This window comes from Elgaria multicarinata, chromosome 3 (assembly GCF_023053635.1).
Source record: "Elgaria multicarinata webbii isolate HBS135686 ecotype San Diego chromosome 3, rElgMul1.1.pri, whole genome shotgun sequence".
NCBI lineage: Eukaryota > Metazoa > Chordata > Lepidosauria > Squamata > Anguidae > Elgaria > Elgaria multicarinata.
Window position 1 is genome coordinate 173,243,804 of NC_086173.1, and position 16,521 is coordinate 173,260,324.

Consider the following 16,521-nt stretch of genomic DNA (forward strand, 5'->3'; position numbering starts at 1 on the left):
GCCCACCTTCCCCCCCCCCAGATCCAAAGGGGCCTCCTGGCTTTGCAGAGAGCAGCAGAGGAAGAAGCCTCCCCCCCTGAAAATGCCTGTGCATAGACTATGATGTGGGGCAGCCTTCTCCAGCCTGGGGCCTTCTCACCGACCTGCTGGACGGGGATGATGGGAGCTGCAGTCCAAGCAACCTGGAGGGGGGCGCTAGCATGGGAAGGCAGTGGTAGGGGTTCGCTGCACTAGCCCCCTTCTGGGGACGGGGCCTGCCCTCCCTCTCCCCAGCCCCCAAGCCTCCCTAAAGGGCTAACAAGCCCCCCAACCGTTCCTCTTTAACGCCCCCTCCCCACCTTTTCTTCTAACGACCCCCCTCCTTCCTTTTCTCTCTCTATGGGCTGGATGCGGTTTGAGTTGGGCAGCCTCCCCCACCGCTCCTTCCCCTGGGGCGGGGGTCATCAGCCCCCGTGTCTTTCCCGGCCCCCCACCCCGCAGCCCTGGGACTCCGCGACCCCCCCTCAAATGCCCAGGTGAGGCCGGAGGAGACTCACCTGGCCTGGCGGGTGCCGGAGAGAAGAGACTCCGCCCTCCATGGGGGAGGAGCCAGCACAGGAAGGGATTTAAGGGGGAGGGGCGGAGGCTGCTATGGGGGGTGTTCACCCCTCCCACCCCCAATTCTCTTCCTCTCTAGGAATCCAGATCCGTCCTTTTAACCCTTCAGAAGCCCCGCGGGCGCCAGCAGCATCTCTCCGCCCAGGCCGGATCCAGCCAGATGTTTCGCAGCAGCTGGGGGTCGCGAAGCCCAGGGGCGGGGGCCGGGAAGGGCCAAGAGCCGGGGCCGTGTGCTGGCGACACTCGGGAACACTATCGCGGGGCTAAAGCCAGGGCAACATTGTGTCACTGCTAACTCCAGAACTTCCCAAACTACATCCGGAACAGAAAGGGATGCCCGGAACGAGCGAGATCCGCCCCACTCCCCAGTCACGGAGGGAGGCAAGAAGACCCGGAAGGTCCGAAGGAATGGCATTCTCCCTCACTCCTACCCCCCCTCTTCCAGATGTTCCAAGTAGCTGCCGACCACAGAGGATTCCCAAAGAAGGGCCGGGACCGGGTCAAGTCAGGATGGAGGAAGGGCTGGGTTGTGCCCTCCAGATGGTCTGGACTACAAGTCCCCTGAACCCCAGACAGCTTTGCCAACGGTCAGGAATTATGGGAGTTGCAGTCCAAAATATCTGGAGAGGAACCGGTTTCCTGGCTCCTGCAACAGAGGGGGGTTTGGGGGTTTCCTGGGGCCTGATTTTTCCTCCCCTGAGGATCCCAGGAGGAAGCTGGCCATGAAGACTGCTCTGGTTTTGCTCAAACTGCGTTAAATCCCCCCAAGGAGGAGGAGATTTTGACAGGTGGGGGGCCATGGTAGGAGGAGGGAATGCAGAACTAGGGCTCCAGTGCTTCGGACCTCTCTTCCCGGGGAACCTGGGCTGGCTGGCTCCCTCCTGGATGTGCTTTCGGAAGCAGGCAAATCCTTCTTTGTTCCAGCAGGCCTTTGGAGAATAATCTGGTCCTCCGTCTGTGTTAAGGCCTTTAAATTGTCATGAATTTTAAACACTTAACTTTTTAATATTGCATTATTATTTCTATTTTAGTACATTTCTTTTCCTAGGTTTACAATGTGTACGTTTTAAATTTTGTAAGGCTGCCTTGAGGCCCCGTATTGGGCAAAAGGCAGGATGCAAATAAATATAATAATAAAAACAACTAGATGGACCCTTGGTCAAATCTGCATGTCTCAGTGGGTTTGGGGAAACGGAATGTCTGCCATGCTTGCTTGGTCTGAGGCCTACGGTGCTAAATAATGTACTGCTTTGGGTGGGTGTTGAGTGTCGTCCATCTAGGGTGGATTCCTGCATTGAGCAGGGGGTTGGACTCCATGGCCCTGTAGGTCCCTTCCAACTCTGCCATTCTATGATTCTGTTCCCTGGTTTCCCTGTGGCTGATCCCACCTGGTCCCTGTGGCTGGGCTCACCTGTACTGTTATTATTATTATTATTATTATTATTAATTTATATAGCACCATCAATGTACATGGTGCTGTACAGGTAACACAGTAAATAGCAAGACCCTGCCGCATAGGCTTACAATCTAATAAGTTGTAGTAAACAATAAAGAGGGAAGGATTATTATTATTATTTTATTATTATTTATTTATATAGCACCATCGATGTACATGGTGCTGTACAGATAACACAGTAAATAGCAAGACCCTGCCGCATAGGCTTACAATCTAATGCAAACAGAATGCAAACAGGCACAGGGAAGTGTAAACAGACACCGGGTAGGGTGAAGCTAACAGTATAGAGTCAGAACAAACTCAATATTTGAAGGCTATAGGGAAAAGAAAAGTTTTTAGCTGAGTTTTAAAAGCAGTGATTGAGTTTGTAGTTCTCAAGTGTTCTGGAAGAGCGTTCCAGGCGTAAGGGGCAGCAGAAGAAAAAGGACGAAGCCGAGTAAGGGAAGTGGAGGTCCTTGGGCAGGCGAGAAGCATGGATTCAGAGGAGCGGAGAGCACGAGCGGGGCGATAGTGTGAGATGAGAGAGGAGAGATAGGAAGGAGCTAGACCATGAAGAGCTTTGAAGGTCAGCAGGAGAAGTCCTTATTCTGCGCACCTGACACAGCAGGTGATTGGAGGCCGTCACCATCCAGGACACCCTCAACCAAAACTATGTCTCACTTCAATCCGTGGAACTCCTTACTTCTGAGTGAACCACATGGGTAAGACCAGGATGTGCTTGAATTGTCTAATGGGGAAATGCAGCAGAACTCCGGGGTCCTGAGAAGGGTGTTAAACCTCTTTGAAATGGGCTGATCTTAGGGGCACACTCTAGTCTGATTACCTGGAAACCTTTATCCCCGGTTGTTTTTATTACACCGGTGCTCATAGGACTCTTTTGAGATTGTGTGTGTTAAATGTCAGATGTTCAAGCAATGGGCCAACTTCGACTAAATCAGTGAAAAATAAAGATGAGAACAATCAGTTTTTTCAAAACCTTTTAAAAATACCTAATGAAGGGAGCTAAGTGAAGTTATCATGGGAGGCAGTTCAACGGTGTCGGAGACCCCACCAAGGAGACCCTGCCTTGGTTCCACCAACTTGATGAATATTGCACAGGGGCTCATGAGCGGGATTTCAATCTGAAGGACTGGGGAGGCTTCTATAGGAGAAGTCAGTTCATCAAATTCACTCCCCCAAGTACGTTCTCTGAGGTGAAAGATGAATGTGATTATGGCGTCATCTCATTCTCCCAACTCTTCTAAGGGTTCTCCCCTGTGTCAGTTACTTAGTGAGAAGTGAGACAGAACTTCTGACTGAAACTCCTTCAACATGAGAGGCAAGTCTATGGTTATTCCACACTTGAAGCATTTATATGGCTCCTCCCCTGAGGTTTTTTTTAAATTTCAAACTGAAGCTCTTTCCACACTCTACAATGCTACATTTATTTATAAATTTATTTAATTTAAAATATATATATCCCGCCCTATATCACTAAGATCTCAGTACAGATAAAAACATACAGTATTAAACAATAAATATACACAGTTAAAAACAAATTAAACCATGAACCAAGTTAAAACAATATTTATTTATATAGATTTAGTCATTTATTACACTTATATACCACCCCCCATAGCCAGAGCTCTCTGGGGAGTTTACAGAAATTCTAAAATTGAAAAAAAAAACAAGTATACAAAATTTAAAATTCTAAAACACAGAACATACACACATAAAGCATTAAAAACTGTTAACTAAACATGTGGGTGATTAAGATCTGCTGCCATATGCCTGGGCAAAGAGGAAAGTCTTAACCTGGCAATTTAAAAGCAATAGATGCAGTTAAAACAGTGAAAACAATGTGCCAGTGAATTTAACCATCAAAGGCTTTGTTAAAAAGCCAGGTTTTTACTTGGCGTTGAAACGAATACAGCGTTGGCGTGAATCGGGCCTCCAAGGGGAGGGCATTCCACAGCCTGGGTGCCACAACAGATAAGGCCCTCTCCCTTGTCCCAACATAGCGAATGTGTTGTGCTGGTGGGATGCGGAGAAGAGCTCCTCAAACAGATCTGTGTCTCAGGCAGGCATATATAAGGAGAGGCGCTCCCTCAAGTATCGAGGTCCAAGCGTTTAAGGCTTTAAACATCATTACCAACACCTTAAATTCCGACCGGAAGCGTATAGGCAGCCAGTGCAGTTCCTTTAAAACTGGTGTTATGTGTTCTCTGTAAGATGCACCCGCCAGCAGTCTAGCTGCTGCATTTTGCACTAGCTGCAACTTCCGTGTCATCTTCAAGGGCAGCCCCACGTAGAGTGCATTGCAGTAGTCTAAGCGGGAAGTTACCAGTGCATGCTCTACTGTGGCTTGGTTGTCCCTGTCCAGGAAAGGCCGTAGCTGGCGGATCAGCCGAAGCTGAGCCCAAGTACTCCGTGCCAGAGTGTCCACCTGGGCCTCCAGTGACAAGGATGGGTCTAGGAGTACTCCCAAGTTACGTACCTGCTCCTTCAGAGGGAGCGCCACCTCATCCAGACCTGTCCGCTTACCCAATTCCCGGACTCGGGAACCACCAATCCACAGAGCTTCCATCTTATCAGGATTCAGCTTCAGTTTATGGGCCCTCATCCAGCCCATTACAGCCTCCAGGCACTGGTCCAGCACCTTCACAGCCCCAGCTGACTCCGACAACAAGGAGAAGTAGAGCAGAGTATCATCATGGTTTTTCCCGTGTTAATACTTTGATGAGAAGTAAGGCTTGTTCTCACACTAAAGCTCTTTCCACACTCTGCACATTCATCTGGTTTCTCCCATGTGAATTCTTTGATGACGAGTGAGTTGTATCTTCTGACTGAAGCACTTTCCACAGTCTGCACATTCATATGGTTTCTCCCCTGTGTGAATTGTTTGATGACAAGTGAGTTGTATCTTCTTACTAAAGCACTTTCCACACTCTTCACATTTATATGGTTTCTCCCGTGTGAATTCTTTGATGACAAGTGAGTTGTATCTTCTGACTGAAGCGCTTTCCACACTCTGCACATTCATATGGTTTCTCCCGTGTGAATTCTTTGATGACGAGTGAGGTTTGTGCTCTTTCTGAAGCGCTTTCCACAGTCTGCACATTCATATGGTTTCTCCCCTGTGTGAATTCTTTGATGAGAAGTGAGGCCTGTGCTCCAACTGAAGCGCTTTCCACACTCTGCACAGTCATATGGTTTATCCCCTGTGTGAATTCTTTGATGAGAAGTGAGGTTTGTGCTCTGACTGAAACGCTTTCCACACTCTGCACATTCATATGATTTCTCCCCAGTGTGAATTCTTTGATGACGAGTGAGGTTTGAACTATCACTGAATTGTTTTCCACACTCTGCACATTCATATGGTTTCTCCCCTGTGTGAATTCTTTGATGAGAAGTGAGGTTTGTGCTCTGACTGAAGCACTTTCCACACTCTGCACATTCATATGGTTTCTCCCCTGTGTGAATTCTTCGATGAGAAGTGAGTTGTATCTTCTGACTGAAGCTCTTTCCACAGTCTGCACATTCATATGGTTTCTCGCCTGTGTGAATTCTTTGATGATGAGTGAGTTGTATCTTCTGACTGAAGCTCTTTCCACAGTCTGCACATTCATATGGTTTCTCCCCTGTGTGAATTCTTTGATGACAAGTGAGTAGTATCTTCTGACTGAAGCTCTTTCCACAGTCTGCACATTCATATGGTTTCTCCCCTGTGTGAATTCTTTGATGACAAGTGAGTAGTATCTTCTGACTGAAGCGCTTTCCACAGTCTGCACATTCATATGGTTTCTCTCCTGTGTGAATTCTTTGATGACAAGTGAGTAGTATCTTCTGACTGAAGCTCTTTCCACAGTCTGCACATTCATATGGTTTCTCCCCTGTGTGAATTCTTTGATGACAAGTGAGTAGTATCTTCTGACTGAAGCTCTTTCCACAGTCTGCACATTCATATGGTTTCTCCCTTGTGTGAATTCTTTGATGACAAGTGAGTAGTATCTTCTGACTGAAGCTCTTTCCACAGTCTGCACATTCATATAGTTTCACCCCTGTGTGAATTCTTTGATGACGAGTGAGGTGTGTGCTCCGTCTGAAGCGCTTTCCACAGTCTGCACATTCATATGGTTTCTCCCCTGTGTGAATACTGTGATGAAAAGTGAGGCTTGCGCTCTGACTGAAGCTCTTTCCACAGTCTGCACATTCATATGGTTTCTCCCCTGTGTGAATTCTTTGATGACAAGTGAGGTGTGTGCTCCGTCTGAAGCGCTTTCCACAGTCTGCACATTCATATGGTTTCTCCCCTGTGTGAATACTGTGATGAGAAGTGAGGCTTGCGCTCTGACTGAAGCTCTTTCCACAGTCTGCACATTCATATGGTTTCTCCCCTGTGTGAATTCTTTGATGAGAAGTGAGGTGTTTGCTCCGTCTGAAGCACTTTCCACAATCTGCACATTCAAATGATTTCTCCCCTGTGTGAAATCTTTGATGAATAGTGAGGCTTGAACTCTGACTGAAGCGCTTTCCACAGTCTGCACATTCATATGGTTTCTCCCCTGTGTGAATTCTTTGATGAGATGTGAGGCTTGAACTCTGCGTGAAGTGCTTTCCACAGTCTGCACATTCATATGGTTTCTCCCCCGTGTGAATACTTTGATGGGAAGTGAGGTGTGTGCTCCGTCTAAAGCACTTTCCGCACTCTGCACATTCGTATGGTTTGTCCCTTGTGTGAATTCTTTGATGACGAGTGAGGTTTGAACTATGTCTGAACTGCTTTCCACACTCTGCACATTCATATGGTTTCTCCCCTGTGTGAATACTTTGATGAGAAGTGAGTTGTGTGCTCCGACTGAAGCTCTTTCCACACTCTGCACAGTCATATGGTTTCTCCCCTGTGTGAATTCTTTGATGAGATGTGAGGTTTGACCTGTGACAGAAGTGCTTTCCACAGTCTGTACATTCATATGGTTTCTCCCCTGTGTGAATTCTTTGATGAGAAGTGAGTTGTATCTTCTGTCTGAAGCACTTTCCACACTCTGCACATTCATATGATTTTTCCCCTACGTGACTTCTCCGATGACAACTAAGGTGTGTGCTTCTAGTGAAGCTCTTTCCACACTCCAAGCGTTTTAATGAGTTGTCATCTGTGTGAGTCTTACAATGGCTTTCAAGACTTGATTGAGAATCAAAGCTTGTCCTACGCACAGAATACTGATTTATTTCCATTCGTTCAGCTAAGTTTTCCTGTACTGTGGTTTCACTGTGGCCATGAAAAGCAGAGGGTTTACTGGTCATCTTGTGCATTGCTCCTGTTTTTATTCTCTCCTGGTCCATCAGATCTAAGCTGGTGGTGACTGAACAAGAAAGAGATCTTCGGGTTGGGGTGGACAGCTTGATGAAAGGGCTCACCCAGTGTGTGGCCACTGTAAAGAAGGCAAACTCCATGTTAGGCATGATAAGAAAAGGAATTGAGAATAAAACGGCCAGTATCGTACTGCCCGGTATCATACAAACCTATGGTGCAACCTCACTTAGGATACTGTGTACAGTTCTGATCACCACACCTAAAAGAGGATATTATAGGGCTGGAAAAAGTGCAGAAAAGGGCAACTAAAACGATGAAGGGGCTGGAGCATCTCCCCTATGAGGAAAGGTTACATCAACTGGGATTGTTTAGCTTGGGATAAAGGAGGCTAAGGGGAGACCTGATAGAGGTGTGGGGAGTGTAGACAGGGAGACATTTTTCTCCTTTCTCAAAACGCTAGAACCCAGTGGGGTCATCCCAGGAAGCTGATGGGTGGGAGATTCAGGACAAATAAAAGGAAGGACTTGGTCACACAGTGCAGAGTAAAATTAAGGAACTCACTACCACAAGATGTAGTGATGGCCAGCAATTAGGATGGCTTTAAAATTCCTGGAGGCAAAGGCTATCCATGGCTACTTGCCCTGATGGTTGTGTGCTATCTCCAGTATTTGAGGCAATCACCCGTGTGCACCAGTTGCTGGGGAACATGGGTGGGGGGGTGCACCATTTCATGCTTTTTCATCCCTGGAGGATGCCTGATTCGCGTCCTTCAATTCTCTTCTGAAGCCTAATCCGCCATCTCTCCCCGCCTCTCTGTCTGCTAATAACTTTGCCTCTTTTTTCAATGCTAAAATCCAAACTATCCGCTCTGATCTGGCCAGCTCTGCTCCTCTTCCAGTTCCTGTTCCTCATCTGTCAGTTCCTCCTGCAAATTTCTCTGCGCCACTGTGTGAACAGAGTGCTGGAATAGACAGACCTGATTGGTTTGATTGCTGACTGTTGTCAGCTGCCCAGTGACCTCATTTGGCTTCCCGACTCCAAGAAGAGCAGAAGCAGAGAAGAGCTGCTGGTCCAGCTAAACTAGAAGTTAGAAAAGGAAGCCAGCTCCCAGAGAGCGAGCGAACAGGAAGAGCTAACAGGAGTTTGACAGGGGGAGTTCAGCAAACGAGGGATCCAACCCTAACCCCCCCAAAAAAGTGTTTCCTTCTCTTAAGACATATTCATATAGTTTTGCACCTCTTGAGAGGTCAGGACAAAGCACAGGCAATTCCATTATAATCAGAAAGGGAAATATGGTGAGTATACAAAGAGGATTTACTTCCAAGTATTTCCCCAATAACACCAGTGATAATGTTGCAGAATTTTCTAGGAAACTTAAAAGATAAGTTGGGGGAAACTTTAATAGAGAGGAATGCAATGAAGTTAAAAGATTGGCTAGGAAAGAGGAAAACTCGAGAAGAACTATTGGAGAGATTAAAAGAGGAAAATTTAACGTGGTTAAATTATTTTCAATTAGAACAATGGACGAAGAAATGGTTAAAGGATTACGGAGAGTATAGAGTGATTACAAAATGTGAGGAGCTGATCTTAAAAAAAGAAATTTAGAAAGGGGAAAATAAAACGATAATTTTATAAAACGATAATTTAGATACCATATGGAGGTGGTATCTAACCCCAGTGAGATTAAATGAAATAAACAAGTTAAACTCAGCAAATTGTTGGAGAGGTTGTCAAAAAAAAGGGAACATATTTACATATGTGGTGGGAATGCGAATTTGTACAAAAATGGTGGAAAATGGTGTTTAATGAGATAAAAGAAATTTTAGGACCGGAGATTGGAGAGACACCTATAGTGGCATTGTTATCATTATATGGAGAATTAAATTGTAACAAAGAGATAAAAGAATTGATAATGAATTTGCTAACAGCAGCAAGGTTGATGATATCTAGGAACTGGAAGGTTCAAGGGGATTATCATATAGAAGATTGGTATAAAGAGTTACGGAATATTGCTATTAATGATAAATTAACATGTAATATAAAAGTGAGAAGAGCAATAACAAAAACGAATGATTTTTAGGGAATACGGAAACAGTTCCTAGAATTTGTTTTATCTAAGGGGAGTGGGAAAGCACCTCCAGAAGAAACAATGAGATTTTGGAAACAGGCATAAGATCCCGGGGTGGGGTGTGCACTTTTATGTTAAGTATGATTATGTTAACAGATGAAGCTAGAATATATGTTATTAAGGTTATTCAACATATATGCATTATGTTGTTTTTCTTTTAATTGTATAGATGTATGTTTAAGTATTGAAAAACAAAAATATTTAAATAGTAATAATAATGGGCTCAAGTGAAAGGAAGCCAGATTCCAGCTGGACATCTGGAAAAACTTCCTGACTGTTAGAACAGTACGACAATGGAACCAGTTACGTAGGGAGGTTGTGGGCTCTCCCACACTAGAGGCCTTCAAGAGGCAGCTGGACAACGATCCGTCAGAGATGCTTTAGGGCAGATTCCTGCATTGAGCGGGGGGTTGGACTGGATGGCCTCTTAGACCCCTTCCAACTCTACTATTCTATGATTCTATGACCCTCGGTCTGATCCAGCATGGAACTTCTTAAACCCTGCAGCCTGGAGTCTTTTCTTTCTAAACAGACATAGGATTGCAGTCTTAGTCAATAAAAAGAGATACATCTTGTTAGATTGGAAGATTGGCAGAACGTGCTATAATCAGTTTGTTGCATTTGTGAAGATATTCCTCATATCAAGGCAGTAGCTAAATCCTGTCGTTTCTTCCTGTATAATATTGCCAGGATTCGACCATTTTTGTCTGTCTCTTCTGCCAAGACTTTCGTTCACGCACTGGTTATCTCTCGGTTGGACTACTGCAACCTCATTCTCTCTGGCCTTCCCTCGTCTCACATCAGTCCGCTGGTCTCTGTCCACCACTCTGCCGCTAAGAGCATCTTCCTGGCCCGCCGCTCTGACCATGTCACTCCACTTCTGAAATCTCTTCATTGGCTTCCAATTCACTCCAGAATCCAATTTAAACTTCTCCTGTTGACCTTCAAAGCTTTTCACGGTCTAGCTCCTGCCTATCTCTCCTCTCTCATCTCACACTATTGCCCCGCTCATGCTCTTCGCTCCTCTGATGCCATGCTTCTCACCTGCCCAAGGACCTCCACTTCCCTTACTCGGCTTCATCCTTTTTCTTCTGCTGCCCCTCATGCCTGGAACGCTCTTCCAGAACACTTGAGAACTACCAACTCAATCACAGCTTTTAAAACTCAGCTAAAAACTTTTCTTTTCCCTATAGCTTTTAAATACTGAGTTTGTTCTGACTCTATACTGTTAGCTTCACCCTACCTGGTGCCTGTTTACACTTCCCTGTGCCTGTTTGCATTCTCTTTCCCTCCCCATTGTTTACTACAACTTTATTAGATTGTAAGCCTATGCGGCAGGGTCTTGCTATTTACTGTGTAATCTGTACAGCACCATGTACATCGATGGTGCTATATAAATAAATAAATAAATAAATAAATAATAATAATAATAATAATAATGAAGAATATATTATTACCAACTAGGGAAAGACAGAGCCTTACCCAGAGAGGCCACGATCCCACAGATCTCCTCCGTGACTTCGCGATGTAGAGCTCTCTGGCCCGGATCCAGCAGCGCCCACTCCTCCTCCGTGAAAGACACAGACAGCTCCTCAAAGTTCAACAGACCCTGAAAGGAAAACGTTTCCTCCTCAGAGAGAGCATGAAGATTACAGACAAGCGAAATCCAGAACAGCACGTGAGCGGAACGGTGATGATTCTCAGCCGCTATACAGGCTCTGTTCTAAAGACCCCCGAAAAGATGGGGGGAACCTCATGAAACCTTCCTGAGGGCCACTCAAAGCCATTCAATAAGGCCGCTTTGACTCAAGCAAAGAGGAAAGCGACGTATTCAGTCCCAGGGAGGTGAGCAGAGCCCAGAGACCCCCAGGCCGCCCCTCGCCCTTCTCCCCAGAGATCGTCCCACTACCTCATGGGGTCCCACGGCCTCCGTTCCCCCTTCGCCACCAGAAAGAGATGATGGGGTACCGACTGCCGGCATCATGACTTCACCTGTGGGAGACAAAGATGGCAGGAAGCCCAGAGCGGCATTACAACCTCCGCCGCTCACGCTCAGGTTTTTGAATTTCACTTGTATGAAAACACACATCTCTCCCCATTTAGGTTCTTACCCAGAAACCACAATACAGGTTTCCACGTAGAATGTCCTCACAAGCTGAAAAGAAACACCTTTTCTGAACTCTAAGGAAGGTTTAATTTAAGTGTCCCTCCCCCAACAACCAAAAACATCTAGAGGAACTTAAAAGGGTGCCATAGATTTCGGGCACACTGCAGAGAGGGAAACCGAGTCAAAATAGGCCTCCTTGATCCTCACCCTGCACGGGGGCTCTTCCGTCAGCCTCCTGAACGATCCTTCTTCGCTCCGAACTGCGTCTGCATGGAGCCTTCTCTGCCCCAGAGAAATCAATGCTCAGTTCTGCAAACAGGCCCTGCTCCTGAAACAGCAATGAGGATCCAGGACATGCAATGGGGAGAAGGATTAGATAAGGAATAATACTGGTTAGTATTATTGATGGCTTTGTGCTACTACTGATGGCTGTGTGCTACCTCCAGTATCAGAGGCAATAAGCCTGTGCCCCCCCTCAGTTGCTGGGGAACATGGGTGGGAGGGTGCTGTTGCATCATGTCCTGGAGCTGATGGGCCCCTGTGTGAGCAGAGTGCTGGAGTGGATGGGCCCCCTTTGGCCTGACCCAGCCTCAGGGCTCCTCTGAGGGGCTCCTGCTCTCTGCTCTGCTCTCTCCCCTCCCTTTTCTGCCTGCCTGGAGGGGTTTTGCATTGCAGCCCCCACGTCCCTCTTCCCCTGTCCCCCCTCCCCCTCCCAAGCCCACCTGGAGCTCACCTGCCGCCTCCTCCTACAGCAGCCAAAACATGCCCCCCCCTCCTGGATCGGCTAAAAGCATAATGATCACCCACTTTCAAAGCCATGCTGCCCTTTTCATAGAATCATAGAATAGTAGAGTTGGAAGGGGCTCCTTAAGGCCATTGAGTCCAACCCCCTGCTCGGTGCAGGAATCCGCCCTAAAGCACCCCTGACAGATGGTTGTCCAGCTGCCTCTTGAAGGCCTCTAGTGTGGGAGAGCCCACAACCTCCCTAGGTAACTGGTTCTATTGTTGTACTGCTCTAACAGTCAGGAAGCTTTTCTTGGTCAGGATCTACACTACTGCTTTAAAACGGTTTATAACAGTAGAGACAACAGTTGGGGCCCAGGACACACCCCATATATAGTTTTGCATATCCTACTTGGTGTAGATCTGCCCCTGATGTCCAGCTGGAATCTGGCTTCCTGTCACTTGGGCCCATTATTCCTGAGTTTATATTTATAATTACATGATCATTTTAAAGGTCTCCTGTTTTGTGCTTGTTAACTGTGCGGGCGTCATCTAGCAGAGCCAGGAGAGAGCAGCGGAACAGCACTATGGAGCACGTTGATGAAGTGGGAAAAGGGCTCTGTATTCCCTCTAACGGGGCAAAGAAATATGCATTAAAAATCAACTGAAGGGAATTTTGGAAAAAAGAAAAGCCATCCCACCAGCTAGAAGGCGGGAGGAAGAAGACCCCACCGCTGGATGAACGGCCGAGGATTTCCTGACTTCAGAGCTCGTGAGCCCATGTCCTGGCCAGCCTTTGTTAACAAGGAGATTTAGATTCACAGAGGGCTTGTTTCCTTTTGTGCTTTAAACTGCCCTCCTTCCCTCAGTCCTTCACCAATCTTCTTGACATTTTCAGGGTCTGTAAAACCAACATTTCTTTCTGGTACATGCAAATTTCAGGATTGATGAGGCATTATGGATTTTATGAACGCTCCCAATAACTGCTTTGTAATGGCGGATTGCAGTATCTCCTCCCCGGCCTGAGCTACATGGACCCTGCAGCGTCCCTGTAAAGGCGAAAGACCCTCAATTCCGCTCACAAGAAAGAGCTGCGGTGCTGGAAGGGCCCCAGAGCAGATCCAAGCCTCACCTGGGGCCGTGCCCTGGTCCCACCTTGGCCATCTGTGGCTTCCAAGCAACCCCCAAACCTCGTGTGCCAAAGAAACCCCTCAAATCCGTTGGCTGTGCTTTGTTGGGGTCCCCACCCCACAGTTCCTTCTTCCCCACCTACTTTTTGCCAAGCCAAGTTTGTCTTTCCTTTCCACGGCTTTCTCAATGCTTCAGGTCCTCGGGAAAGAATCTGCCCCCCCCCAACCTTCATCCCCAAACAGCCTCCGCTGCATCTTTCCCAACATTTCGGATGCTTAAAGCCCACCTTCCCCCCCGCCCCCAGATCCAAAGGGGCCTCCTGGCTTTGCAGAGAGCAGCAGAGGAAGAAGCCTCCCCCCTGGAAAATGCCTGTGCATAGACTATGATGTGGCCTTCCCCAGCCAGGGGCCTTCCCACCGCCCTGGTGAATGGGGACGATGGGAGCTGCAGTCCAAACAACCTGGAGGGGGGCGCTAGCATGGGAACGCAGTGGCAGGGGTCCGCTGCACTAGCCCCCTTCTGGGGACGGGGCCTGCCCTCCCTCTCTCCAGCCCCCAAGCCTCCCTAATGGGCTAACAAGCCCCCCAACCGTTCCACCTTTTCTTCTAACGACCCCCCTCCTTCCTTTTCTCTCTCCATGGGCTGGATGCGGTTTGAGTTGAGCAGCCTCCCCCACTGCCTCTTCCCTGGGGGGGTCATCAGTCCCCGTGTCTTTCCCGGCCCCCCACCCCGCAGCCCTGGGACTCCGCGCCCCCCCTCAAACGCGCAGGTGAGGCCGGAGGAGACTCACCTGGCCTGGCGGGAGAAGGAGAGAAGAGACTCCGCCCTCCATGGGGGGAGGAGCCAGCACAGGAAGGGATTTAAGGGGGAGGGGCCACCCCTCCCACCCCCAATTCCCTTCCTCTCTAGGAATCCAGATCTGTCCTTTTAACCCTTCGGAAGCCCCGCAGACGCCAGCAGCATCTCTCCGCCCAGACCGGATCCAGCCAGATGTTTCGCAGCAGCTGGGGGTCGCGAAGCCCCGGGGCGGGGGCCGGGAAGGGCCAAGAGCCGGGGCCGTGTGCTGGCGACGCTCGGGAACACTATCGCGGGGCTAAAGCCAGGGCAACATTCTGTCACTGCGAACCCCAGAAACAGTCTGTCACTGCTGACCCCAGAGCTCCCCCAACAACGTCCCGAACAGAAAGGGATGCCCGGAACGAGCGAGATCCGCCCCACTCCCCAGTCATGGAGGGATGCAAGAAGACCCGAAAGGTCCGAAGGAACGGCGTTCTCCCCCCCACCCCGATGTCCCAAGTAGCTGCCGACCTCAGAGGATTCCCAAAGAAGGGCTGGGACTGCGTCACATCAGGATGGAGGAAGGGCTGGGTTGTGCCCTCCAGATGTTCTGGACAAGTCCCCTGAACCCCAGACAGCTTTGCCAACGGTCAGGGAGTCTGAGAGTTGCAGTCCAAAATATCTGGAGAGAAGCCAGTTTCCTGGCTCTTGCAACAGATGGGGGTTTGGGGGGGGTTCTCCTGGGGGCTGATTTTTCCTCCTTTGAGGATCCTTGGAGGAAGCTGGCCATGAAGACTCTGCTCTGGTTTTCCTCAAAATGCGTTAAATCCCCCCCAAGGAGGAGGACATTTTGACAGGTGGGGGTGGGGGGCACGGTAGGAGAAGAGAATGCAGAACTAGTGCTCCAGTGCTTTGCACTAGGGATGTGCTCCGCTTCTAATCGGACCCTAGAAGCAGGAGCGGGGGGACTTCGCCTGCCCTTAAGGCGGAGGCGAAGAGGATTGGGGGGCCGGCGGAGCGTTGCGAAGAGGATCGAGGTGAAGGCGGATCCTTTGCCTCGATCCGGAGCTCCGCCGGAAAGGTAAGTGGGGTTTACCGGGCCCTGCCGCTGTCGCCCATGCGGCGACGACGGCAGGGCCTGGTAATCCCCCTCCCCGCCCTCCTCTCCCTTACCTGCGTCCGTCCACGGTGCATCAGCGTCTTCAATTGAGCCCGCGGTTTTACCAGGAAGTCTGGGCCGCTTGATGTGCTATCAATTGAAGACGGCGACGGACCACGGACAGAGGCAGGTAAGGCCCCCCTCTCCCTTGGTCCCTTACCGGGCATGGGCGGTGATGGCGGCAGGGCCCAGTAACCCCCCCTATGGGGGGGGACGGAGCTCCGATCCGGATCCGGAGCTCCAAGCGGAGCAGAGTGGACATAGGCGGAGTGGGGGCGGGGCGGAGCGGCCCGATCCGAAAATCTCGGATCTGAAAGTGAAGCGGAGCGGGGGGTCCGTGCACACCCCTACTTTGGACCTCTCTTCCTGGGGAACCTGGGCTGGCTGGCTCCCTCCTGGATTTGCTTTCAGAAGCAGGCAAAAACTTCTTCCAGCAGGCCTTTGGAGAACAATCTGGTCCTCCGTCTGTGTTAAGGCCTTTAAATTGTCATGTGTTTTAAACATTTAACGTTTTAATATTGCATTATTATTTCAATTTTAGTACATGGAATGTCTGCCATGCTTGCACCTTTAAATTGTCATGTGTTTTAAACATTTAACGTTTTAATATTGCATTATTATTTCAATTTTAGTACATGGAATGTCTGCCATGCTTGCTTGGTCGGAGGCCTACGGTGCTAAATAACCGAGAATGTACTGCTTTGGGTGGGTGTTGAGTGTCGTCCATCTAGGGTGGATTCCTGCATTGAGCAGAGGGTTGGACTCCATGGCCCTGTAGGTCCCTTCCAACTCTGCCATTCTATGATTCTGTTCCCTGGTTTCCCTGTGGCTGATCCCACCTGGTCCCTGTGGCTGGGCTCACCTGTACTTGTCCTTATTCTGCGCACCTGACACAGCAGGTGATTGGAGGCCGTCACCATCCAGGACACCCTCAACCAAAACTATGTCTCACTTCAATCCGTGGAACTCCTTACTTCTGAGTGAACCACATGGATAAGACCAGGCTGCGTTTCAATTGTCTAATGGGGAAACGCAGCAGAACTCCGGGGTCCTGAGAAGGGTGTTAAACTTCTTTGAAATGGGCTGATCTTAGGGGCACACATTAGTCTGATTACCTGGATAGCTTTATCCCCGGTTGTTTTTATTACAC

At 48.8% G+C, this 16,521-nt stretch overlaps 1 protein-coding gene and 1 pseudogene across 1 annotated transcript; one reads left to right on the top strand and one right to left on the bottom strand.

Annotated features, from left to right (window-relative positions):
• The window catches only part of LOC134395799 (zinc finger protein 850-like), a 229,615-nt pseudogene that overhangs the window by 59,861 nt on the left and 153,233 nt on the right, over positions 1 to 16,521 (top strand).
• Positions 5,014 to 7,445, bottom strand: LOC134396328 (zinc finger protein 850-like). Its single transcript, XM_063122787.1, has one exon. It carries the CDS (start codon positions 7,373 to 7,375, stop codon positions 5,072 to 5,074), a length of 2,304 nt encoding a protein of 767 aa, XP_062978857.1. The 5' UTR covers positions 7,376 to 7,445; the 3' UTR covers positions 5,014 to 5,071.

Bases quoted from the DNA above. Each gene is read 5' to 3' on its own strand.
- LOC134396328 (XM_063122787.1), bottom strand. From the start codon at position 7,375: ATGGACCAGGAGAGAATAAAAACAGGAGCAATGCACAAGATGACCAGT.